Source organism: Drosophila innubila (assembly GCF_004354385.1).
Source record: "Drosophila innubila isolate TH190305 chromosome 2R unlocalized genomic scaffold, UK_Dinn_1.0 1_C_2R, whole genome shotgun sequence".
In the NCBI taxonomy this organism is placed as follows: Eukaryota; Metazoa; Arthropoda; class Insecta; order Diptera; family Drosophilidae; genus Drosophila; species Drosophila innubila.
In genome coordinates, this window is record NW_022995374.1 from 15,363,492 (window position 1) to 15,390,393 (window position 26,902).

The following is a 26,902-nucleotide window of genomic DNA, read 5'->3' on the forward strand; positions in this document are numbered from 1 at the left end:
TTAGAGACCAAATCATGAACAAAATTGCATTCCGCTTGAAAATCGGATCACTTTTAATGAAGTTATGGGAGATCAAAGTTTTTGAAAAAATGTCAAGGGGTAGGTATGGAAAATTGGATGATAGATGGCTTAGAATCGAAAAAATATCAAATTTTCTAGATGATAAAAATTTAAATGCAGAATTATTTTAGAGACCAAATCATGATCAAAATGACATGCCGCTTGAAAATCGGTTAGTTTTTGATGAAGTTATGAGAGATCAAAGTTTTTGAAAAAATGTCAAGGGTTAGGTATGGAAAATTGGATGATAAAAAATTTACAAATTCAAAAATTTATTCTCTGGTCAAAACTTAACAAAAGTTTCATTCGGAATATTATTTTCCCTATTGTTTGCCGTGTAAATTAATTCAGCATCTAAATTTAAATCATTTTGAAAAATTAAGAATTGTTCAATACAAAATATAATGTACAGATTAAAATATAATTAATTAATTTTAAAATAGATATATAGAAAACACAATTAATATATTTTATCAAATTTTACTTCTTTGAAATTATAGGATAAATGAAAGTTGTGATATTTTGGTAGTATTCGTAGAATTCATTAGTCTTAAATGCAATCTTTAAGACTGAAATTTCTTGGACGTTCACAAAAATGAATAAAAATCAATCATTCATCAATATGTTATTAATAATTTGGGTTTTTTTGTATTTTTGGCAACTTCCATTACGAGTATCTTTAACCATTTAACCGCTCATTTGGCAATCGATTGATGTTTATTGTCCATAATGAAACAAATCGCCATTCGATAACTGCTCATTATCTAAGGTATTGTGATCTATGATCTTTGGTCTCCAAAAGCGCACACTTTTCATTTTATTATCTATGTTTGCACTTTGTTTCTTTATATTTATTTCTAAGCCCGAGGCTCAATTGGAGCTACTCTCTAACCGTGTACGCTCTTATCGTAATTGTAATAATGATTAAGTACTTTTGTTTATAGCCAAATGAGCTGTAATGTGCGTGTGTGTGTGTGTGTGTGTGTGTGTGTGTGTGTGTGTTTGTTTCAGATTCACTTTCAGTGTGCGATTTGATTGAGAATGCTTGAGTTGCAGATGGTATTGTGGCCAAAGTTGGATTGTTGGCCAACTCACCACGAGGTGAGCGGCGAACTACTTTGTTATTGTATCTTCTTCACACTCTCTTACGCTCTCGCTCTCTCTTTCGCTGTCGCAGTCGCTCATGCGGCATGACTGGGCGAGTTGGCAACTTGGCGAGTTGGCTCCAAGTCGTGAGCTGCGTTTTGCATCAAGTTTCAGTTATAACACGGCCGCGTACAGTTTTTAAACAAATTTGTTTCAGCTACATCTTGTTATTGATTTATTTATGAATGTGTTTTGACAGAACTCTTTAGTTTGGCCAGAATAAGCACGATGGATCGTCATCCAAGTGCAGCTGCTTTAAACTTTCCGACCATTTGAATAAATAATGCTGTAAATTAAGTAACTGCAACTTGGTACTCAAAACTCGCATAAAGCACAAATGGACTTGCCAGTCGTCATCGTGGGGGATTCGAATAGTATGTGGAGGTCGAGGGAAATGGAGTTGGAGTTGGAGTTGGGTGCCACTGTGGAATGATTTCATTTACTTGCAATCAATGAAATTGCACTGATGCAATTTCGTTGCACCAAAATAAACAACAACTGGAATGGGAGATGGCAAAAGTAACAGTTGCAGTAAAAGCAACTTGCCTCTGAAGACTGCAGGATGCTGGGAATTTGTGAGTGAAAGGTGGCAGGGTGCAGGGGGGAGGAAATGTCATGGCTGTCTGTGACAGCAGCTTGGGGCGAAAGTCTGGTGACAGCCAGAGGCAACATCAGAGTTAGCTTCGCGGTCTGCAGCCAGGAATTTCTCATATCGCTGGCAGGACACATTTGGCTGGCAGCACGAAGCACGTAGACGAACGAATGAACGAGGGAAACCAATGAGGGAGCTACTGAAGGAGCAACTAAAACTGAAACTAAAACTGTGACTGCTACCTCACGGCTGTCCTTTGGCATTGACATTAAGACTTGGATTGGACTTGGTGCGACAGCCACGCAGAGAGATTTGAGAAAAATGTCAGACGAGACGAAAAATGAGCAGAAAACATAGCCAGGGTAGGTGAGTGTGCCTTAGTGGTGCCTACGAGCCACCAACTAACCACAAGCTGCATACGCAGTCAGAGCCCGTTGCCGTCGGACGACAGCAGTGCCACATTGGTCCAACAATCTTCCACAAATGCCTCGCAGTCACTATTGGATGCAGCCAGCAGCTTTGATCATCATGATAATGATGTTGGCGAGCAAATATCCAACGAACCACAAATACCGATTATCCTGGTGTCGCCACAGCCAATGAAAAAAATGAAGGATGCGCAGGTGGGAACCGATTCGCATCGTACTGAAATTGAACGGAGTCCGGAAACTAGATTGACATCCGCCAGCTCAGAGCAATACGACCAGGATGAACCACTCACCACAAAGGTGGTAAAGGTGTTTAAAAAAAGTAGGTGCTACCAAGGAGCTATAAAAAGTTACAGTTGTACAACGATTATAATAGCGGGTAATGCAGATAAATCACATTTTATTGGACAAACGAGGTTCTTTACAATTGACTTATCTAAAGTCTTTAAGCATCATTTTCTAGTACTTCAAAAAGTATTTGCTTCTTCTTCGTCTATGTTTAAGGTGAATTTCTTAAAGTAGTTTCATGTAGACGACGAAGAAACTAATATGCGAATAACGGAAAGAGCTGATCACGCCTGATCTATTCCTTAAATAATTAACTGCAGTTTCTGAAGTTGAGAAATAGAATATATATTTTTAGCTCAATGATATTTCCATGACTTTTTTTTTAGGACGCATAGCAAATCCTGCGCCTTATGATTCCGACGATTCGTTTGAAGAGCAAACAACTCTGGACAGAGGAGCAGAATCACTTTCGAAGACGCCCAATGAATTCGATTCAGATATACCACGATCGGATGAAACAACAGCGGCTTTGCCCACTGAAATTAGCAGCATCGAATATAACGCTAGGGAATCTAAAATTCAATTTGACAGCGAACAGACGGAAGCGTATAGAAGTGATAATCCTCAGGGAAGTGTGCCACACGGATTTAGGCTGGCCTCGGGCTTGGCGTTTGTAAGTGAGTGAATGGCTGGCACTAAACAACCACGACTCATGCATACTCTCTCTCCTCTCTCTCTCTGTCTTTATCTATAGATTTATATGGCCATTCCACCTGATGGTGGCTATGGCTGGGTGGTGCTCTGCCTCAGCTTTCTGGCCCAGCTCATTGTGGATGGCATTGTCTTTTCTATTGGCATATTGCTGCCATTTATAAGTGAGGAATTTAATGTGAGCAGTGCTGAAGTAGTGCTCGTGGGCAGTATTCAAATTGGATGCTATTTTATGGGCGGTGCCTTCTCCAGTGCCCTCATCAATAGCTATGGCTTTCGACCGGTTGCCTTGATCGGTGTGGTGATCTCAGCTGCTTCCATTCTGACAGCCAGCTTCAGTACCAATCTGCTGATGATGATCATATTTTACAGCATCATTGGTAGGTGTTTGTTGTGACCTAATGCCACATTAAACTACAAACGGTAAAGTTTCTGCAGGTGGACCAGGACTGAGCATGATCTGGGTGAGCTCTCAGCTGATCATTGGGTATTACTTTGAGCGATATCGTCCTATTGCCAGTGGCTTCTCCTGTTCCGGCGCTGGCGCTGGCATTTTTTTATTCTCCATAACCAACAGCCTGTTGGCGCTGAGCATCGGTTGGCGGAACACAATACGTGTACAGGTGATCCTGATCGTGCTCATCTTCTTTATGGCATTGGCCTATCAGGAGGTGGCTCCAACTCCTGTGGGCGTGCTTCGTAGTGATCCCATGTCCACATCCAGCTCGAATGAATACTATGGCAATTTCTATGTGCACAATTTTCTGGGTGAAGATGTGTCCTCGAAAAGATCACATGCTGTGCTGGAAACCTATGAGCCGTACGAGCGACCGGGACGAGTGCGTCGCTGGATCAGTCGTTGTTCTCCCTGCTGTGTGAAGAAACCAACTGAAAGCGATTATCGATATCCCCTATCAGATGATGAGCGATCGGAGCGCAATTTTGTTGTGCGTGCCGATCCCATACAGAAGGAGGATCTCTTCTATACAGGTCCAGCTGACTACGATGTGCCACATAACCGTGAGCAGATCGAGGGTAAGGAACTAGAGTTAGTTGGCTCTCAAGCGCATGTGAGTAATTATATCTGGGACAAACAACCTTTAACTATGTTTTTCAGAGATCACAATCAGATTTCTATAAAATTTAAAAAAAAAATCATTATTATTGATGAAAATTGTCAAAAATCATCAGGTAATCATTACTATGTAATTATAGCCGTTACTTAAAAAATAAGTAAAAGGGTATATTGTGTTTGTTGAAATATACTTAACAGGGACAAGGAGGCATCTTCGACCCTAGAAAGTATATATATCCTTGATCAGCATCAACAGCCGAGTCGATATAGCCATGTGTGTCTGTCCGTCTTTCCGTCCGTCCGTCTGTGTCCGTCCGTCCGTCTGTCCGTTCGTCCGTCTGTGTCCGTCCGTCCGTCTGTCTGTCCGTTCGTCCGTCCGTCTGTCTGTCCGTTCGTCCGTCCGTCCGTCCGTCCGTCCGTCCGTCCGTCCGTCTGTCTGTCTGTCCGTCCGTCCGTCCGTCCGTCCGTCCGTCCGCCTGTCTGTCCGTCCGTCCGTCCGTCTGTCCGTCCGTCTGTCCGTCCGTCCGTCCGTCTTAATATTATATATTACTCCATTTAATTGCAGTCAGATCGGACAATTAGAACGGCAGAAATAGCTAACAAAAGTTATTAAAAATTAAGGCAATTCAAGCACCCAAAAGTATGCAGCAGTTTTTTAAATAGTAATTTCTGTAAACTAAATTTATATATATTGAAATAAGTAATAGGTATTTTACGGTCGGGATTTCGACTATAGTTTTTCCGACTTGTTTTTATAATATAAAATCAAATGATTACGTGTTCTGACTTAATCCTTTAGATTCAAAGGGCTGCCTACGGTCTTCACAATATACACGACTATGACAGCACCGATAGAGACTCAGCTATGCCGCCCGATTCTGAAGGCAATTCACCGAGATCTTCTCCCAGTCCAACTCCGCGCAATCAAGTTCATCGACACAAGAAGACGCGAAAGGACAAGGAGAAGAAACGCAGTTGGTTGGGAACGAAGGCAATGAAGGCAATGAATCGTCTCTTTGATGTGCATCTCTTGAGGTCCTTCGAGTTCCGTGTGCTGTTGGCCTCCGCCTTTCTCTATCCAATGGGTTTCAATATACCCTTTGTCTACTCCAAGGCGCGCACCACCATCCCAACGGAGTACTCACATTGGATTGGACCTGCAATTGGTGCCACCAGCTTCTTGGTGAGGATTCTGTGTGGTTTTGTGGCCTACAAGCTGCGAGGCTGGACGAACTACATCTGTGGTGGCGGCTTGATGCTTGGTGGCATTATGGTCTTCGTCAGCGCTTTCTACGGTAGCGATTTGATCTGGTTTCAGTTTGTCTATGGCTTGTTATATGGCGTGGCGCCAGGTGAACTAAGTAGCTTATACTTCACTCTCTTCTCTCACTCATTTTGACGCTCTCTTTTAGCTGTATTTGCCACACTCCGTGCTCTCATATATGTACGTTATTTGGGCCTTTCCAAGCTGACCAATGCTTTTGGCATTACGGCATTGGCCATGGGCTTGGGCGTCTTTATTGGCACCACTTTTGGTGGCCTTTTGGTCGATAAAACTGGCGGATATACGGCTCCGTTTGCTTTTGCCGGACTCTGCATTACCTTCTCCGGCGTATTAAAACTGATTTTGCCTGCTTGGATAAAACACCGAAATAATCGAAAGATGATTTGATTGAATTATTCGTATATCGCTACGATTACAGTTTACGATGCATTGGTTTTATTGGTTTGTTGTTGTTCTTGTTGATTTATTTTACAAAATGTCTTATGCACTTGCAGTTGTTGTTTGTTAATTACATCATAAGTGTTTTAATGACTAATTTGTAATTTTGCATTAATCTTTAATTTACATTATTGAATGTCGAACACATTGCCTACAACTGTCACCTACTTTCAAACTGTGTGTGGCTCTCAAACTGTATGCATTCGAAATCGGATTAAATTTCAACTTTACATTTTTGTTTGCCTCTCTTACGATGACTGCCAAACTGTACGACTCTCAAACTTTACTTGACTGTAAAACTGTTTGGGTCTCAATTAAACTTGTTGTAGGTACTTTTAAACAATATTTTAATAGACTGTGGTTGTTCTTGCAGTTGCTGTTGTGTTAATATACTTTTATTGCAATCTGTTAAAGTTTAATTAGCTTAGTTTACATCTAATGTTAGCTTAATTGCTGTTCTACACACACTTTTATACTAGATTCAAGTGTGTGTGTGCAACACTTTTTTGGTTTTTTGGTATTTTCCTTGTTTGGTTACGCAAATTTTCACGCTTTGTTTTTGTTTTATTATTCGGCTTTTGGTATTTGTATATGTTTGATTTAGTTAATATACTTATAAATACGAGAGCAGTTTAATAAATAGTTGATCAAGTCAATGAATAATCATTTGTAATCATCTAAACATGAAATGAATGAAGTAGAAATTGGAAAAAAATGTATTTTAAAATTTTCTAGATTTTAGAATTTTTATATTAAGTAAATTCATTAGTATCACTATTTATTAAACCACTCTCGTAGTCGCTTGTATCTTAAATTTGTACGTCTACTAAATAGTTTTTTTTTCTTTTTGGTTTTCTGACTTTCTATTATATATGACACATATATTTCTGAAATTTCCATTTGATTTATACATTAAAATTAGCTTAAGCAACTCAAAGGAATAACCAAAAAGTTCACTTTTCATTAGCCAAATGTGTGTTTAAAAGCTCTTCCGAGTTCCATATTTGAGTGAATTCCGCAAACGCATACATTGCATACTTTTTGAAGCTGATTAAAAATTAAGAATCTCGGCACTTTTGTACTTTTATTTCATTTTTAGATGATCCATAAAGTGTGCTTTGTATGCATCTGTGAAATCCATTCGATTATGGAACTCGAAACAGTTCTGTTTTTCTTTTTTCTTTCTTTAAATCCATTTTGTTTTAAATATTGTCAGTAGTCTTCGGTTTCATATGCAATTTTCATGATTAATTATTTTGCTCTCGTTTTTGCTTTTAATTTAATTTAGTATCGAACATTTTGCTGTCTGCATTCGCGTGCATTTTAAAATGAATTTGTTCAATTTGAATTTCGTATCGTAATCTAAATTTAAAATTAAATTAAAGTCGATCTGTAGCTGCTGGGATCTCTGCCTGGTCTCTCCGCTGGGGTTCTCTACTGTTTTATTTTTCCAGAAGAAGCAATTCTTACGCCTTAAATTAAAATTATATTTATATATCGCTTGGTCCTGCATAGCGTGTTCATGTATCGGAATCGGACCTGCAGACAATTTCAGAAATTAAATGCATATTTGACTATCATAGAGTGACGGAAAGGGGAACTGTGGGGGGTGGGGGTTGGGGGGAGTTGGCTTACCAATTAAAATAGCTCTGCGGCCCGTGACAGTTGCGCTCGGTGCCGCACCATTTGGATTGCTGGAGCGCCGGACACGGTCGTCCGCCGCGTTTGCCGTGCTTGATGACTTTGCGATATCGATGCATTTCACCAATGCCACAACTCTTGCTGCAGGCCGTCCACTCGGACCAATGGCTCACGCGGCAGTCGCGACGCCTTTTCGACGCCAGCCCCGAGCGACGTCGTGTTGAAACTGAGCCCGAGCCAAGACCGGAGCCAGAGCCGGAGGCGGAGGCAGTGTCCTTTGCCGGGTAGCTGGCATTGTTATTGCCCACATCCGTGCGCCTGTAGCTGCTGGCGATGCTCTGCATCAGCGCGTGTTTATCATTCTTCGGCACCACATTGACCATCGCTGGTGGTTGGCTGTTGTTGTAGCTGCGAGACAGCAAAATAAATAAATATTGTGATTTTAAAAGAATGCAGCGTACTTCAATAATTATACTTTTCTAAATAAAGTAACAATATTTATTTTTATTTAATTAAACGATTGTAAATTCAACAAAAATATGACTGGGTTACTTTAAAATTTAATGGATATTTAAAGACAGTCGGAAACTGTTAACATTATCCACTTTAAATTGCATTAAATAAATAAATATTGTCTGTATAAAAAATGTGATGTTTTAAGAAATCAGCTTACTTAATTAGTTATGCGATTATAGATTAAGTAAAAGTATTGTGTATTTTATAAATTATAAATTTGTCAATTCAACATTAACAATTGAATGAATATTTAAATATAAAAATTGTGTAGCTTTAATATGTAAAGTCTATTAAAATAAAGTCACAAACTGTTACATTATTCACTCACAATTTCATTTTCAGCTAAGAAATATACGGCTTGTTACTGTAAAATAACTTTTATTGTTTTAAATTGTTTTATGTTCTTTTCAATTTTGGGCATAAATTTAGTTTTTCTTATGAGAAGTTTTTTTATAAAATCATAATTTTTGTAAAGTAAGTCAGAGCACACAACACTCTGTTACAAGCACGATTTTCATTCCTTAATACATTCTCACACACACAAACACACTCGCATAAATATACAGAGAGATTACACATACGCCACGTTAGCCGTATCAAAGGTGTTCTGCACTGAGCGTGTTTCTTATTTCAGCACGTCAGCTGTAGACAATTTCAATTTAAATTTGCCTTTTGCAGTTTTCCAGTATCAGTGTGTGTACGTGTGTGTGTGTGTTTGTGTCTGTGCTTCTTCTCTGGAACCCGAGAATCAGAGGTAGAAGCAACATTTGCTGTGCCGCCGCCATTTTCCTTCCTTCCTTCCTTCCTGGCCAACTTCCTTGTTTTGTTTCCTGCACTTTTCGTTTATTTGCATACCCATTCCCCGTATGCCGTGCAAAATCGCGCAAATAATAATAATAATAAAAAAAGAAAGTAAAAAAGAAAACACATACGAGGAGAAGGAGCAGGAGTAGAAATCAAGAGGCAAAAGCAGCACCCGAAAAATGCCAAGTAAATTGGCGAAAATATTGAAAACATGATGCGAGACTAAAGACTCGAAAGAGTCGACTGACATAAAAGCCCCAGAAAAGTTGAAAGCGTGGAAAAGCGGTGCCGCCAGCTGCCTGCCTGCCGACTGTCGACTGACTGATGAAAATAATGAAGAAAATTCTCAAATTGAAATTACAAACATTTTTATATTATTTTTTTTAGCTGAGGCAAGTAAGAAATTTGTCCCAACAAATGCACATGTATTCACATGTGTGTGTTTGTGTGAGTGTATGTGTGTGTATGTGTTTTTGTGGGTGTGGAATGGCAGTTATTAGCAACAATTTACGTTGATCATGTTTATGGCAATTACCGTTAGACGGGCGCATCAAACTGTATTCAGTAAATGTTATTTTATGCGCAATTTGTATTCGTGCACAGCCCCCAGAAATATGCAACATATATACATACGTACATATTATATTATTTTACTCAATTTTCAGATATGTCACAACATGTTCAAGGCCTTGACGTATTTTATATTGATTGCAAGAGTTGTACTTGCTTTAGATACAAAATAAACAACGCACAAATTGTGTTTTTTATTTTTAGAAATAAATTGATTAAAGAGATTTTAATATTTATTTAAGATGTTCTGTAAACTATGAAGAGCTAATCATAACAAATGAAGGAAGCTATTAAATCCCAAGAACAATTATTATTTTCTAAAACAATTGTGTTAATTTATTAACTGCTGAAATTAACTACTTGATTTACTCTATTGTAAAATCTTTAAATTTCTATATTATTAAATATATATGCTCTACGTTTTGTTTCCTCTAAGCTCTCCGCATTTTTATTGTTGACATCTCTTTTAAGTAAGTAATATCATTTTAAATACATTTTAATTAGTTGAAACTGTTTTAAGCCTAGTTTTAACCAATCACTCACAATGTTTATCAGAGTTGACTTAAACTATTACCAGAGTATAAAAGTTTTCCCTTTGACAGCTGCAAATCAACTGTTTTCTTTTAGTGGACTTCATTTTTGTAACTTTTTTAAGCTCAGATAAACCTGAAGATAACACAATTTATAAAAAAAATACATCTGTAGACAATTGCGCTCACAAAACTTAACAATTTATTCACAGTCACAAATTAGATACAGATGCATATTATAGATAAAGATAAACACACATATCTTATAGATATAATCACACACACACACACGAACACATGAAGACTCAACTTGGCTTATTGAATGGTACAACAACAAACTTCCGGCTGTGTGTAGACAGTTGCTGTGGCCATCTGTGGTTGAACGTTAGCAACCATTGTGGGTCGTGGTGGTCCAAATGTTTCCACTATGACCGGCGGTGGAGCAGCCGATCCGATGACAACTGGCGGTCCGCCAATAATGAGCGGCGGTGGTGCAAATCCAATGCCCACGCCCATGGGCGGTGGTCGAGCACCAATGTTGACATCCACATTCACATTGGTGCGTCCAGGTGGCGGTGGTCCTGGTCCTGGTCCATATCCGGGTGGACCGCGAAATCCAGGTCCGGGCGGCGGTCGTTGTGGCCCGGGCCCAAAGGCAGGGCCGGGTCCATAGCCCCGTCTTTGCGGCGGCGGCATCGAGCTCTCCTTGTCGAGTGCTGCTCAACGGCTTCTGACTCTTGACTGAATGCCGTCAAGTGTTTTATCGGAGTGGTCATTCACTTTGGAGTTGCCCTCGAGTGGCCGCAGCTAATTAATTATCAATTACGTTTTTTTTGCCAGCGACGGTGATTTTGTTTGCACCACCTGAAACCACCCCACCACCATCGTGAGCACCATCGATTAGATAAGCTCCATACAGGCGGTAGCTTAAGTTCCCATGCTGATAAGGCTGCTTTGTCATCGATAAGCGATGACTTTGTTTTTCCTATACGCATATTATTTTATTCTACTTCTTGGGGCATACCCTTAACATAACACATTTCAACTACATTCCAATAAAATTTTCAATTTAAAAGTGAGTTTAAATAAACATAATTCCTTTGTTATTCATATTCAACTAAATTCACATTTTCAACTAAATTCCGATTTTAAATAGAAAAGAATGTTGTAAGTTTTCAGGTCATTTTTTACAGATGAGTAGATGAGTTGAAATATTAATTATTTATATTTTCAATTAATATGGATTTATCTAATAACATGTTGAAATAAAAAGAATATTAAATATCTGCCAAAAAATTTATGGATTTGGCAACAACTGTATTAGACGTGGAATTGACTAATAATTATATGAAAACTATAAATGTATCAAATATATTTTTACTTTTAATTGTTTATTAAATTTAACATATCTATTAAATCGAGAGATTATGAAATTGCTCATACTTTTATTTATGACTTAAACAAATTTAGATTTTGGAATAAATTTACCGAGCGTGGCAGCTCTGTCACAATCGTTTGCCGGTGTTGCCAGACACATATAACTTGCTCTTTCACATTTCTTTTTGACTTCAAAGAGAGCACTATGCTGCTCTCGCTCTAACGCACGCTGACTTCTATTAGCCTGTAATTTACAGTTGCAAAAAATGGAGTTTTAAATGCCATTGTCAGTGCAATGCCTTAAAGCACTTAGGCAATGATGCAACGGCAACATTTCTTGGGCTCTTGCGGTGGCGCCTCCAAATCGGTGCTGACTCTGTAACTCTTGCTCCGCTTGTCCGTGGTTTCGGCAGATACCACGCCGACGAATACCAGCTCGGTGGGTGATGACGGTGCTGCTGTACCTGTAGTCTCTATGATGAGCTCCGTTTGGCAAACATCTGGTGGTTGTGTTGTTGTTGCTGCTACTGTTGCTACTGTTGTTGTTGCTGCTACGGTTGCTGCTGCCTGAATACTCTGTATGCTAGGTGGTGCGGGTGGTGTAGGTGCCTCAACTTCAGGTGATGTGGGCGCTGACTGCTGCGGTGGCAGATCCAAGTCCGTTTGCCACACAAACTCCTCCTGCGTCAGGCTCTCGGTGGGTGTGAGATAGGGTGGTGCTGTTGTGGGTAATGGCGGTGGCACTGGTGGTTGTGGCGCTTTTTGCTGTTTCTGACGATGCCGCTGATGATGATGACGATGTTGATGATGATGATGTTGCTCTTGTGGCTGCTCTGTGTCTGTTTCGATAATAACTTGGCCATCGCTTACATCAGTTATAACCAAAGTCGTTTCACTTTCTTCCCTTTGATGATGTTCATGATGATGCTTATGATGATGATGATGATGATGTTGTCGCTCTGCTGGCGTCGGCGTTGTCTCAATTGTTGTGATGCCTATCGATTCACTTATCGTTGCACCATTTATCGTTGCATTTGAGCTAATTTCCTCTATTGTTGTTGTTGTCGTTGCTGTTCGTTGCATTTTTTTAATTTTATTTTTTGTTTTATCACGGCTTCTGCTGCGTTTTCGTTGCGCCACTTAACTAAAATACTTTTGTCCCGACCCAGTCAATTTATAGTCAATGTTTATGTCATAGCAAATATATTTTCATGCCACAAATCCATTGATTAGATAACCGACTAACTAACTGATTTGACAACTATTTGACTTGGTTTCACACTCTGCTTGTTGTGGTGACTTCCCCCCAACTTTGCCCTCTTCTTTCTTAGCTGGTTGTTTAACTTTCGATTCTGAAAAGAATTATTACAATTTTTGTACTACTCTTAGTATTTTAAATTTAGTAATTATATTACTGCTCTTTTGTTGTTGCTTTTGCCTTTGTGATTTATTTGCAGCGGCACCAATAACCACAAGTGTTGCTGGCGGCACGGACATGTTGTTGTTGTGTTGTTTGTGTTGCTGATGTTGTTGTCTGGACACAGTTAACTCCACTGCCTCCATCACCAGACATTTGCCTTACTTTTATAAGTAGCACAGGCCACAGCATTGATAAGATAGTAATTATAATGAATCAAAGATGTCTCTACACTCAAATGACGTCATGGTTTTGATTAATATTTAAACAATTGAAAAGGATTAGTGACATAGTTCATGGACTATCAACTAGATAAGATACGAGTGCTTCCCCAGCGCTAGACAACAAACTTAGCAATAAGTTTAAACAAATAAAACATGGAAATAGAAAAACATTTGCCCAAGTTAATCAAATACATACTTAGAAGCAGTAATTGTTATTTTTAATGTTCAAATACAGCTTAATGTAATTCTGTCATATAAAAATATCTAGCTATTTCATATTTTTTTTTTTAATGCAACATTTTTGTTTTATTTATTTTTTTCTATAATGCTCAATTAAGTTTATTAATTTCAATTTAAAAATCTTCAATTACAATTAATATTTATTGTTTAATATTCACTGGAGTAATAAATATAGGAACATTTTGTAATAGATCCGTATCTATTGGAACTCAAAAATGAATAATAATCTGGATTTTTTTGATTAATTAAGGAAAAGCATTTTTGTAATACGATTTGTAAGGTTGCATTTCAATAATATTTGATAATAATAATATACTAATAATATTCATATGTTTTTGTATATTTCTCAGAACTAATTACATCAATTTTAGATTTAGCTTTTTTTGCCTTTGTCCTTTTCACTGAAAATTATAGTTATATAATTTCTTTCTGAATGTCAAACTACTTTTAAAAGGCTCAATGCTCACTTCTTTGTTGTGGCTGTTGTTGTGGTAGCTGTTGTGGTAGTGGCTGTGATAGTTGTTGCTGTTGTTGCCGTGGTATGTTGCATGCTGTGCTTACAGCAATAAGTGGGATTGCTACTGTCAGCGCGAACATGTTGTTGCCGATTACTTTACGGCGTGTTTTGTTTGGGGCCAAGTTAAGTTGAGTGTGTTGTGGGTGTCAGGCATTCAGGTGCTTGGCATTTTATTATAGACAGAATTCGGAAGAGGGCGGGGCGAGGGGCGAGGGGTCATTGATAAGATTGCAAGTAATTACACTGTCCGAGCAAGTGTTGGCATTGCTTTTGGTTTGCTGTTGGCGCTTTTGTCAGCTTGCCAATTGTTTTTAAACCCCCCACTGCCACGCCCCCACCTTCGCCCACGCCCTAAACATGCAGCCACTTTAGTCAGCTGCCTGGCAGAGTTTTTACTTGGATTCTGGATTTTGCTTCTTGGCACTCGAACACGTACGCGTTGTCTCCGTTGTTCCCCTCTCTTTCTCTCCCGCTCTCCCGCTCCTGGCGAGAGTTTGTCATTAAATATGCAGGTTACCAGTGCCAATGGTGCCAAAAATCCACTCCAGCAGCACTCGCAAGTAGCACGCAAGTGGGCGTGGCGGAGAGCTGTCGATGTTGCCATAGCCTGGCACTGGATTAGTTGTAGTTTGCGTTTGTACGAATATCCTGCACGTCGAGGACATTGCCCGACATTGGAGTTGGATATTCAGTCTTTCTTCGTTTTGTTTTGTTTCTTTTAGTTTGCTTTCTTTTACAGTCTGCTTCTGGGGCAAGCTTTTTAAAGGTGCAGCATTACCCAGCTACGTGCCACGATCTCTCTCAGTCAGCTTGCCAATCTCCGCCAACACCCACCAGACACCACCCACCACTCCCAGAGTAGTGTAATGTGCTTTCAAGTGTGCTAGAAAGCAGCTATTTGCTATTTGCTTGTTGTTTTTTAGATTTTGGTTTTTACTTTGCTTTTCCTGTTGCCAGCTGCTCTGAATGTGCTGAAAGTAGTTTTCTCATCTAAACAGGAACACCTGACGCATACTCGTATGTTAAGTATGGCAAATTGATGTCTACTTGCTGCCATTATATACCTAAACATACCGTAATAGGACTTTATGCATTTCGAACGAGTATCAACTGCATTAGATTGTGTATACGCCAGGTTGTCTCAACAGCTTATTGCTTACGTACTTTTATCGATATATACAGTTTGTTTGATGTTTCAAACCATAGAGTTGATTTTTTTTGATTATTTTATAAAGAAAAAAATTCTATTTCTACATTTTCCTTAATTTTTTAATAAAAAAATTTCAATAAAGCAGAAGAAAGTTTTAAAATTTAAATGAATCCAGCTGAATTAAAATTATAGGTAGTAAAATATAAAAAATAAATAAATATGATATTAAGCTCTTCTATAAAAAACTTGTAGTGGGAAATAAGCATTACGCATACGACGCGTGGGCTTGACTCTTTCATTTCCCTTGTCAATAAATCACTTTACTATATTATTTTGTTCGTTGTTGTTGTGGAGGGTGTGTGTAATTAACTATATTTAGCTCGATGTACAGCTACAAGCTAAATATATAATTGCATGTCAATTGTACTTTGTTTTAGCAGCGTGTAATTAATGGCAAATGAATGAATATTGATTAATGCTTAATGCTGTTAATTACATCTATTATTAACTTGACTAAACCAATGTGTAATTATTTATGAAAAGCTTTCAACTGCAGAAACTATATATTAGCATATATATTTCGGAATCTTTACAACTTAACGAACTTCAATGGACTTTAGTTTTATAAAATTCGGAACGAAACATTTCAAAGGGAATTTATTAAAATAAACTCATCTAAAGTTGCAAGCATAATACGTTTATATTTATCTTTAATTTATATAATTGTTCAACTCACATGGGATTCATTTTGGCCAGCAGCTGAGAACGTATGCGTTGTCTCTCGTCATCATATTGTTGCAACTGCAACTGTTGCGGTGTCTGTTCGTCTCTCTCCCCCTCTCGCTCTCTCTGTCGCTCTCGCTCAATGCTTGCGGACAGCTCGTTGTTCATCTCGACGTGATTGTGCTCGGCATCCAGGTGTGTTTGGGTCTGAACCATTTCATATTTGCGATCATCCTCGGCAATGTTGAATACCTCGCTCAGTTCGTACTCCTTAAGCTGGAAATGCGAAATGAAAATAGGTGGAAATTGTTAGACTGTCCAAAGCAAATGTTAGACACACACACACGCACACACGCACGCACACACACATGTGTGCAGCATATTAATTTACGCGGATTATGTGCATGGCATAAGCAAAGCAAATGCTCACAGCAATTCACACACAGCTGCATGAATAGTCATGAGTGTGAGTGTGAGTGTAAGTATGGGCATAAGTACCGGTGTGAGTGTGTGTGTGTGTGTGTATAAGTATGAGTACAGGTGCGCCTAACGCGCTGCTAATTTCAATTTGTGGCAAATATTGACACAGACACTGGGCTACAGGACTAAAGGCCAGGTGTGCAAATCGCGGGAAGATGGGCGTATAAAGAGAGAAAGGAGAAAGAAAGAGATAGATAGAGAGTGAGAGAGAGAAGGATGTGACAACGACTAGGTACCGAAGCATAGCAAAAACTTTTGTTGGCGCGCTGTCGCGCATTTTAATTTATTTGTTTGGGTTGCTGTCATTTTCTATACTTATACAGTCGCCCCTCGCATTGTTATTGGCCCTGTTTTGTTTTTGCCTGGCTTTGGGCTTTTGGCTTATCGGAGGGCTACCTTTGGTAGCTTCACTTTGCAAATGCGTCGACAGCGACCGCGTGTTGCTTTTGTGGCATTAAAACTCACACACACATACACACACACACACACTGAAACACACACATAATCCGCAAATAACAACAACAGAAATACTGTGAAATTCCTTGTGGATTACAGACCCAGATCCACAACCAGAACCTCATTCCCATCCGTCGTTTCTGTCTCGCTCTCACATTCCATGCCAATCCCAGATTTTAATGCGCCAAATGGCACACAAAGTTATTTCTGGCATTTCACTTAAACGCAAATTTAAGAATTTAATGCCCAACCAAATCAACACATAATTACCCGTATATAATGCACAGCTAGTCGACTAGCTGGCCGACTTCTTATATGTATGTACCATAGCTACATAACTACTTAGAACTTGGCCTGGTCCACATGTCTTGGCCATAAAATGAAGCAGCCGTACATTCTCCTAAGTAAATAACTTTCCATTTCGTTGGCCATAAACAAAAGTAGACAAATATAACGTAGAACAAGTCAACCATTTTTATTACAACGAACTTTGTATACGCTTTTGTGGTGAAGGAAATCAATAAATAGTTTAATGATGCATTCTGCATAAAAATGTAATTAAAACTATTTTTTAAATTTAATAAAAGAACTGACTTTATTTATTATTTTAATTTAAATAAAATTTAAATATTATTAGGCATCATTTCAATTGTAAGTTTTTAAGTAAATTAAATTATGAATATGGAAAGTTGTGGATTTTCATAAGATATTTAGATTAATTTGTAAATTTTAAAGTAAATTAAATTATGAATATGAAAAGTTGTGGATATTCATAAGATATTTTTTCATTTATTTATGCAAGACTAAAAGCAGTCGGCAAAGAAAAAAGAAAATTACCAAGTATAAAAATTAATTTAAATATTAAAAATAAAAATAAAGTTAAATACAAATTATGAAGTATAATGAAAAAATGTAAACTAGATTTACATCTGGGGTATGCAAAAATAATAAATGATCAAACATTTGTTGGATTTATAATTTAATTAATTAATTGCCTAATGTCAAAAAACAGAGTAATAATTACTTTCATAGAAAATAGCTACTGTAATTATAAATAAATAAATCAAATTTGAATCAAAACGGAACCAATTATAAATCAATTTGATAAAATTTATTAGCATACGTTTAGGCGGTAGTGAAAATAAGATAATTAAAATAATTTTTATGTAAGAGAATACAATTTATATTTAAGTATTTAAAAAAAGAAAACGATTTAATTAAAAGTCAACATTGAATTTTGATAAAATGTAGTATGATTAAATCAAAAGAAGTCTTTGCTTAAGGTTTTGATTACAGAGAAAACAAAGCATGTTATAAATGGTATATGCCTTAAGGAAGCGCATTAAAAGGAGTAGACATTTTTAGTACTTTCTTCCCCAATGTGCTGTTGCGCACCCAGTACGAAATAAAACTAGAATTAGTAGTGTCAAAAAGGCGTTACTATAACAACAATAGCAACAACAGCAGCCAATACAAGTAGAAGCCGTAGAAGAGGCATCTAAGCTGGGCCAACAAATAAAGAATAATGACCACACGTACAGCGTATATGTGTGTGTGTGTGTGTGTATGAGCCACGCCCACGAATAGAACTGGCTTCTCACACCTTCCCCCCCAAATGGAAAACTGCCCACCGGCAACTAAACTATGCAAACGTAGTCGAAACATCTGCCAAAAGCGTTGGGCGTAAATTTTATGTGCGTCTCTCGGCCACACATAAAAGCAATTTTGATGAGCGGCTACGACGGAGAGAAATACGGGTAGGAGGGATGGCTACGACAGAGGGCAGGGGGTGTCTCTATTGTGAGTGTAAGTGCCGCACTTTCAGAGAATCGTACGTCCTGCAATATAATTACAATGCCTGAATGCTCCAATTGCCTTTGTGTATGGAGGTGGTTTTAGTGGCAGCTCCTGCTGTTTCTGGTCCTGTTCCTGCCCATGTTCCTCACTGCTGTTTAGGAGGGACTCTTTCTGGTAAGAGCATAGCAAATTTTGCATTACCATTGTTCTGAAATGGTTCACGTTCACGTTCACGATTTGTGCTAGCTAATGGATTGGCATTTACTAAGGTCGACCCCAATGGATAAAGATAAAGTACGTAATATGACGTAGACGAGCTAAGCATTGCCTTTAATGGTTATGGCAAATTTAGATAACGTAACTAAGATAACGCCATGTCGATTTACCCATAATTTATTGAATACTTAAGCCGTACTCGCTGCTCTAATTGACGAGTGCTCTAGAGAAATCAAACCAATCTTTGTGTCACGAAACAATATTATATAGAACGCTTACTTATAATCAAATTAATTGAAGTTAACTAAGCAATTAAGTATAGTTTAATGATAGAATATCTTAAGTGCAGCTTTTTATAGTCTGCACTTATTTAAAGTGATTGAAAAGGGGAATTATATGTTATTTAATTTAAAGAAAAGTAATTGGAAAGTCATTTAAAAAGAGTATTTCCAAGTGCATGTGAATATATATATATATATTATTTATTTAAATATTTATAAACAGAATATTTGCCCTAGTTAAGCAGCTTAAATTTGATAAGACAACATAATTATAACTAAATTTAAGCTAATTTAGTGAAACCACGGATAATGCTTAGTTACGCAGTTTCTCCTCTCTCACTCTCACTCTCTTGCTCGCTCTATTTCTGTCTCTTGTTCATTTCACACGCTGCTAATTAGTTTAATAATTTCATTACTCTTCCGACTTTAAGCTAATTCGCAGAGTTCAGCAACATGCATATAATTTTAATGTAATTAACATTATTTTTTCTCTCACTGTTTTTTCTCTTTTTTATTTTTTTTTCATTTAATTTGTTTCAATTTTTTTTCGCACCAGCTGCGTGGTTTGCGGCAGCTGATTTATATAGCGTATTTAGGGCATGCAGCCACAGGAATATGCCCCAACTTTTAGCACACACACACGCACACACACACACACGCAATGCCCTTTACACATGTTTGACGCCATTGTAATGCTAATGGCTCATTAGCACTTTGATTTTTTCATTCTTTTTACAGGGCAGTCATTAGGGCTGTAAATGGTACCAAAGGAGCAGGGTAGATGGCGCCACATTTTGACTGCTAATTTGCAGTTAATTAACTTGTTTAAGCATATTTCGAAGAGTAGGAACACGCTGCAGCTTACCTTGATGAACTGAAATGTGGCAATTGGAGGCAAACGCTTGCTCTTCGGATAATAGAAACTGCCCGCCGGATGTCCTGGATACCGTGAGGTGATGCGATAGATGACGCCCTGCGGTGCCGTTGGCCAATTGGGTGCGGTGAAGGTGAATCCATTGTCGGTGCCCGCATCAAGTGGATCCAATTCAACGGTGACCGTATCAATCCATGAACCTCCCACGCAAAGCTGCAGCAAAACAGAAAAAAAAGAAAGAACGGAATGAAATGAACGAGCATTGATTTCTGTTCTGAGTATTGTCTCTTACCTCAAACGAGTCGACGCCTATGAACCAATCCGGCGATGGAACAATGCGCGTCATTAGCGATACCAAACTGTGATTACTGTCGACAAACACTTTGGCCTCACTTCGACCTGCGCCCAGTTGAATTGCCGGCATGCTGAACTCATCAAATACGCTCCGCTCGGTGGCTGTGGCAGCGGCAGTGGCAGTGGCAAATCCCGTCGACACTGGCTTCTGTCCTGCCTGCATCTGTTGCTGCTGCTGTTCGCCAGCATTGCTGTCCAGCAACTCCGTTTTGCCCGTCTCCGCAAATTGCTTGACACCCGCCGTGGCAGGCTGTCCGATATGGTAGAGCGCATAGTTGGCATTGTGTGTGCGACCTGTGTGTGCGACAAGGACAAAGTGAGTCATTAACATTTAATGAGCAAGTGCAACTACAAAAAAAAAAAAATAAGGTATAAACAATGCACAAAATTGTGCAAACATTTGCATTTGCAGTCAACACTCGACACTTGATGAGCCTTAAGCGTTGCTCTCAACTTAAATATGAGATTAAGTATACGCAATGTGCTGCTGATTGCAGCTTTAATTGAAGAAATGTTGAGAGACTAAATACCTTATGGAATTACCATGTTGATTACTATATATGCATTACTTCAATGCCTGTAAATAAAGTAGGTTAAATCCTTCTTCAAGATTGTAAACAGAAATTCAAACAATACCAACTTAATTATTTACCGACGAAAGCTTAAAGCTGGTAAGTCGGACATTAATCTATGATCTTCATATTCCATTCAGGATTTTAAATATTTTAAGCAATAGTTAACGTAACGGTAGTTATTCATTAAGGTTTTTAATAACAAAAGTAAAGCTCTGATCATGTTATTTCAACAAGCTTGTTTCAGTAAAGCCAAATCAAAGGGAATCCTTACTAAGCATTTTAAGCAGCTTGCTAAATTTAGAAAGAAGCTAAAAGCTAAAAGCAAATCTAATATCTTATGCCATTTAAGGACACTAGAGAAGCAAACTGAGAAGCTCTTACGTATTGGTTGATAAATAAAGCAATAAACCTCTTCAAGCGTCAATTAATGTTGATCATTATAATTTAAATCATTTCACCAATTCATTAACATTCACCGCGTCCTGTGGTTTCTCTGATTGCTTAACTCAAAGTTTAATTGCATTTTAACATTTTTCAAAAATATTTGTCTGAATTGCATAATGAAGTCCGAGAATGAATGATATTCCAACGGGTAAGGTTTTGAAAATTCCATTTGCATTTGTTGAATCTTCTCTACTGAAAGCGTAATTGAATTAAGTCTAGAAATAAGCAGAATTTTTAGCATTCCTTAAGCACAATCTCAATCTGTTCTTTGGCAATATATACATGAATAGCACAACTTTGGCTAAAACCAGCCAGAGCCATTTTCAATTATTGGCAAGCGCCCCAAAAGTATGCAACAAACTTGTCAATTACACAAAGTGCTAAGCAAATAATCCAAAGAAAATAAAGAGTCAAAGCATAAATAATAATATTGCATTTGACACACTTTCGACCCAGGTTGGTCAAAGCATGCCACACCCCCTCCCTTCTCCCTATCCCCCTTTCTCCCTCTCTAATCTTGCTTCTCTTTCTCGCCTGCAATTGATGCTGTGTTGTGTTTTGGGGCAAGTGGCAGCTGAGGGCGTTGCATAAAAGCGCAAAGTTGAAAAGGCAAAAATTTGCTTTGTAGTCGGGGCTTTCATTAGTCGTCGTCAGGGCCTTGTCAAAGCAGAGCAAAAAAAACTTGTAAATTAAAAATAAGTTAGAGAAGAACAGACAGACAAAGCCAAACAGAAAGGGAAAGAGAAAGAGAGAGCACAAAACTAATAAATAAGCTGAAACAGTGTGGCAGCTATAGAAAATGGAAACCAACGCAAAGAAATATCTCAAAATAAAAAAAAGTCAATGAAACAAGACAAGGCACAAAAAAACGTGGCACAAGTGGCATGTTGCAATGTTAATTGAAGACAAATAAAAGCGAAGCGACAAGCCAGAGAGAAGCAGAAAGAGAGCAAAAAAAAAAGAAAACAAAAAAATGAACCACAACCAAGAGCAGCAGGCGGACAACTTCAAAGGCGCACTGCACAGAGTATGCCAAAGTGGGCGTGGTCAAAGGGGGAGGCGGTGAGTTGAATAGGAAGGGTTGTTGGTGTAGGCAGCAACTGCGGCAGCGTGTGACAATTTCGTTGAGCCAAAAAAGACATCACAGTGCCTAGAGGCGAATTGGAGCGAAACGCTTTAAATTACTTGTGGCAATGGGCTTTGAAAATGACTTTTTGTTTCAAGGAGAGGAAGCAAAAGAGAAAGAGAGAAAAGTAAGTGAGAGAGTGGAAGAAACTGCGTAAGAGTGACGTGAAGGGAAATAAGTATGAAGAAGGCATAATCTACAGAGCTACTGAAAAGCAAACAATATAAGCCAAGTAATAAAGAATACCTGACTAGGAGCTACCCTCTAATTATGACTAAAGTGACCAGCAATATAATAGGTTATACAATATACAATATAAGATCTCTTATAATGCAAAGCAGTCGTATTAAATTCATATATTTTAACAAACCTCATAGTTTATAAATTTCCCCTGTGAGTAATTTAAAGGGTATGTCAAGTAGTCATGACTACTTGAATGGCAAATTGCATACAAATAAACAAAAAATGCTAAAACTAGCAGCAAACAAGGATAAAAAGCAAGTATAACAAATAAATGCATAAAGTAGAAATGCATAAAGTAAAAGGCAACTGAAATGCTTAACATATTTTGAAATAATTATATAGATGCATTCTAGACATCTTTTTAAGTACATAATCAGGGAATTCTTGTGAATACTTGTGAGAATGCCAAGTTAAACCAGACTGAAATTATTCTTAACTGAAGTCCTGCACAGAATGTTGCAGGAAGTGAACTGAATGGCTTACAGTATAAATTTCTCCTGACAGGAAACAGAGGCAACTTCCGAGCTCCATTCTTTTAGTCAAGGTTTACATAAATATAAAACAAAAGTTCAAAGTAGAGAGCATACTCAGTAGTAAATCGTATTCTGTTAAAATTTTAATTTGATCCCAAAATGCAATTAAAATGCTTTATTTATATTTGACAAATTGCAGCACTTGAATGCATTTATGCAATTTATCAATAGTTCTACTACTCGGCAAATTGGGAAAATGAATGAAGGTCATTATGCCATGATATGTGCACATCTGTTGGCCGATTTGGGTCTGGCAGCTTATGGCCAGATTCACTTTCATCGCATTGCGGGCAGGTCAATCAATTACGAAATGGCCATTGCGATCCCACAAAATAAGCATAATAAATTTGCAATTAAATGCTTAAATTGTGCAAATGCTTTGGCAATGCGGTGGCATGCGGTGGTCAAATGGTCGTCGTTTAAATGACCACAGTGGGAGCAAGTGGCAGGAGGCATATCTCTGCCGTCTGGGAGTGAGATAAATGCCCGTTGTAAAAATAAACAATGAAAATGAGAGAGAAATGAGGAGAGAGGCAGAGAGAGTGAGAGAGAAGGAAGAGTGGCTGGAGCCAAAGGACGTGAGTGTAATTAATGCTTAATTATGCACATTAAAAGCCAAAACCTGCCACGTTTGCTGCTCCGTGCACCGTTGGCCACGTAATAAATGCGCGCCACGTATGGCCCATAAATTACACTTTGCCTCGAAATGAAACTACATTGCGCATACGCCGCGTTGTGCACAGAAAGGTAACGGGAAGTGGCCAGAAATCGAATCATAGCCATGGTCATATCATAATTGAAAATCGGTAACAGCAACAAATTAATACAAAATTGCTAAACTGACAAAAACAAAATCAAAAAATAAAAATAAAAAGAATATAAAAAATTCTCGTTAAATGAAAGTGCAATGTGGCAAACTGCCAAATGTTTACGCGTGGGTTGTTTAATAACTTTGGGATCATGTGCTAAATTGTACAAATGAATCATTAAAATAATTGTAAAAATGTCTCTGTTATTAATAACATAATATTAGCTAATCCGAGCAATATTAAGTTCTGCCGAATAAATGATTAAATCCTGCAGTCAACTTAATTGCCCTGTTTTACGCAGAAAATATGTAAATAATTGTTTCTTTGAACTGCCCTAGCATGAGTCATCAACTGTTTGTCCCATCCGCGTCTGAATTTCCGTTTGATTGGCACACAAATCTGCTCTCGTCGGCGACTTTTTAGCACGCCTGAAAGTCAGGTATTAATAAACGCGTGGCAATATGACACACATTTGATCATTTCGCTGAAATTGTGACGCACAGCTGACACAGTTGGGCCCACATTTTCATGCAATTTCGTTTAAAGCATGCAACAAATAAATTGCAAAGAATTTTTGTGCGACTATCACGCTCCATTTCCAGCAATTTCCGCAAAAAATTGCATTGGAATTTTCCCCTTTTTTGTAGTAGCACGAATTTTAATTATAGGTAATAAATTTGCTTTTAATAGTGCGGCATTAAGAAAAAAGCTCAGGCTATTAAAGAGAGAGAGGGAGATAGTGGAAAGTAGCTGGGCTAAGGATTATCGTAGCCATATGTAATGCAGATACGGAAGCTGCAACAAAAGCCACCCAATGAGGTGATTGGATGCATTGCTGTCAGCACGTGTGCTGCGTGACTGAGAAAACAGATCACACAGATGACTGTAATGCCATAGCATTGTTTGTGTGAGTGTGTATGTGTGTGTGGTTGTCTGTCTGACAGTGTAAAATTTATTCTGTTTACCATTGAGAAATGTCTCTTGTATTTAGTCAGTGCTTAAAATGATTTGTTCTGGCCATGAAATACGATATTCACTTTTCGCAAAATTCTTATTTATAGAATGTGAAAACTCAGGTGTTGGAAACAGCAGCAGGAAAAACACACTTAAATTATAGCATTTACAGAAGCACTTTAGTCTGAAAACTGTGAAAATGGACAAGCAACATTTAAAGTTTTATTTATGATTTTCGCTCACATTTTAGGATTAAAAGTGCAGCTTGAAAATAGGCTTTATAATTATATGAAAATAATAAATATACAAAATTAATTAATTATTTAATTTGAAGAAAAACAAACAGCTCAATTACTTATTAGAGAGATTTAAGTATTTGCATTAAATAAATTGAAAATTAAAATTATTAAGAATGTAATTTAAAAATGGATTTAATGTGTTAATGCTCTTAATGTTAATTTTTTGGAAAAATGTGTTTACATTTTGCTAATCCAACAATCTGTTTATTGTTAATTACTAAAGGTGTACACTTGACAATCAATAAATGGCAACGCTTATTAGCTTTACTGTCGACACCTGGCTGGACAATGAAATAATAAATTCAATTCAATCTTAATTAAAAATTCAATTCACCTGCCCACTTAATATTTCAGCTGCTTTGGGCGTAACAATTTCACTTAATTATTTATGTCAAATTTAATTGGCTTGTCAGTTCACACACAAACATGGACTCATAGAGATAGAGAGAGAGATACACTCACAATGAGAAATCTGAGCGCACGCTATAAATACATTACATAAAACAGTGCACACCTGGCGTATGCGTGATGTGGAATATATATGCATATATTTTAATGGCATAGGCAAAAGACAAATTATGGACAACTACACACCCACACACAAGTATATGCACATATAATTTTTCGCTGTTTAAATGTTTGCATTTTGCCAATTTCATTGGGCAACGAGGCGTATGCGCAATATATGCCAACTGCATAATGCAATGCGAGAAACGCCTACAAGCCAATTTAAGCAGCAAATTAAATTTTAAAGCGCAAAGTGAATGAAATATATTGGGCGACGGAAAGAGTGGAGAAGGAAAGAGAGAGAGAGAGAGAGAGAGAGAGGGAGAAAGGTAAGCGGAGTGAGAAAGTCAGCAGCAGAAATACAATCAGAAATCCTGGCAGCAGTCATTTGAAATGCAAAACTCGTGCGCTGCATTTGGAAATCTCCGACATTGTCACATACTCTGATGCTCTCTCCCGCCTGCTAGATATCAAGTCTGTCGAGCATTCTGTGTCGAGCTTAAAAGACCTGTGTGCGCATTACGCATACGCCACATATGCAAAATGTCTGTAGAAAAAAAATGAAATGAAAATGTCTGTTGAAATTCTCATGCGCTCAATAAAGCAACCAAAATGTTGGCGGAATAAAGGAGTAGGTGGCTGTGGGGGGTTGTTTTCTGCGAGGGTGGACGCTGTTGTTAATAGTAATTTCGAGCCATATTTGCTGCAGCAATTCGCAGACTGCCAACAAATTGCGGACACACGAACCAACTGCAGCACAGACTCGGATAAAATGTCAAGTTGATGACGTTTCTGACGTGGCAACCTAGTTTGTTATTTTCTTTTGCTTTTTGTAGATATTTCTGGCCGGAAGGCAGGCAGCCCAGATATTTCATACAAGTTTTTGTGTGTGTTTCTTGGGCCAAATTGACAGGCAAGTTAAGCGTTCGGTTAACCGCAGGCAACCAAATGAAATTTAGCCATTACTTTAATGGCCTCAAAAGTTATGCAAGCCTTGGCAAGGGCCAACTGCAGTTTTGTGGCTTGGCCGGATCTTTTATAATTAATGTGTGCGAAGCTAACAACCTACACATGAAGTGTACATGTCTGGCTTAAACTCGGACTACGGCATTTAGGCAAATGAGACACCCAATCTGCTGCTCGTCGCCAACATAAACCCAAACAGCCATCAGCCAGGGCAATTATGTAGACAAACAAACAAGCTGGCATTAGAGTTGTCACT

At 38.1% G+C, this 26,902-nt stretch overlaps 3 protein-coding genes across 4 annotated transcripts in view; 1 reads left to right on the top strand and 2 right to left on the bottom strand.

The window, feature by feature from the left end:
- Positions 1 to 2,406: 2,406 nt before the first annotated feature.
- On the top strand, positions 2,407 to 6,116 carry LOC117783002. Its single transcript, XM_034620127.1, has 6 exons — positions 2,407 to 2,548; positions 2,901 to 3,187; positions 3,269 to 3,605; positions 3,664 to 4,295; positions 5,100 to 5,652; positions 5,713 to 6,116. Exons 1-6 carry the CDS (start codon positions 2,407 to 2,409, stop codon positions 5,970 to 5,972), a joined length of 2,211 nt encoding a protein of 736 aa, XP_034476018.1. The 3' UTR covers positions 5,973 to 6,116.
- A 491-nt stretch (positions 6,117 to 6,607) lies between these two features.
- The window catches only part of LOC117783322, a 49,717-nt gene continuing 29,422 nt past the window's right edge, over positions 6,608 to 26,902 (bottom strand). The window contains exons 2-6 of the mRNA XM_034620688.1: positions 20,129 to 20,484; positions 19,828 to 20,049; positions 15,746 to 16,008; positions 7,659 to 8,072; positions 6,608 to 7,562 (exon numbers count right to left, since the gene is read on the bottom strand). Coding sequence (XP_034476579.1) covers positions 7,544 to 7,562; positions 7,659 to 8,072; positions 15,746 to 16,008; positions 19,828 to 20,049; positions 20,129 to 20,484 — 1,274 coding nt within the window. The 3' untranslated portion in view covers positions 6,608 to 7,543. The remainder of the gene's footprint in view (positions 7,563 to 7,658; positions 8,073 to 15,745; positions 16,009 to 19,827; positions 20,050 to 20,128; positions 20,485 to 26,902) is intronic.
- On the bottom strand, positions 11,459 to 18,048 carry LOC117783324 (protein hunchback). 2 transcript variants are annotated; one of them, XM_034620690.1, is made up of 2 exons: positions 18,037 to 18,048; positions 11,459 to 12,742 (listed from the first exon to the last, which is right to left on the bottom strand). In XM_034620690.1, exon 2 carries the CDS (start codon positions 12,542 to 12,544, stop codon positions 11,771 to 11,773), a length of 774 nt encoding a protein of 257 aa, XP_034476581.1. In that variant the 5' UTR covers positions 12,545 to 12,742; positions 18,037 to 18,048; the 3' UTR covers positions 11,459 to 11,770. The 2 variants fall into 2 exon arrangements, with proteins under 2 accessions (XP_034476581.1, XP_034476580.1); XM_034620689.1 differs by lacking the exon at positions 18,037 to 18,048 and adding an exon at positions 12,877 to 13,041 and having other exon boundaries at positions 11,459 to 12,813.

Excerpts from the sequence above, each read along its gene's own strand:
- LOC117783002 (XM_034620127.1), top strand. The coding sequence starts at position 2,407 with ATGAAGGATGCGCAGGTGGGAACCGATTCGCATCGTACTGAAATTGAA. Across the intron at positions 2,549-2,900 it reads GGTAAAGGTGTTTAAAAAAA|GACGCATAGCAAATCCTGCG; the intron begins GTAGGTGCTACC and ends CTTTTTTTTTAG. Across the intron at positions 5,653-5,712 it reads GTTATATGGCGTGGCGCCAG|CTGTATTTGCCACACTCCGT; the intron begins GTGAACTAAGTA and ends GCTCTCTTTTAG.
- LOC117783324 (XM_034620690.1), bottom strand. The coding sequence starts at position 12,544 with ATGCAACGAACAGCAACGACAACAACAACAATAGAGGAAATTAGCTCA.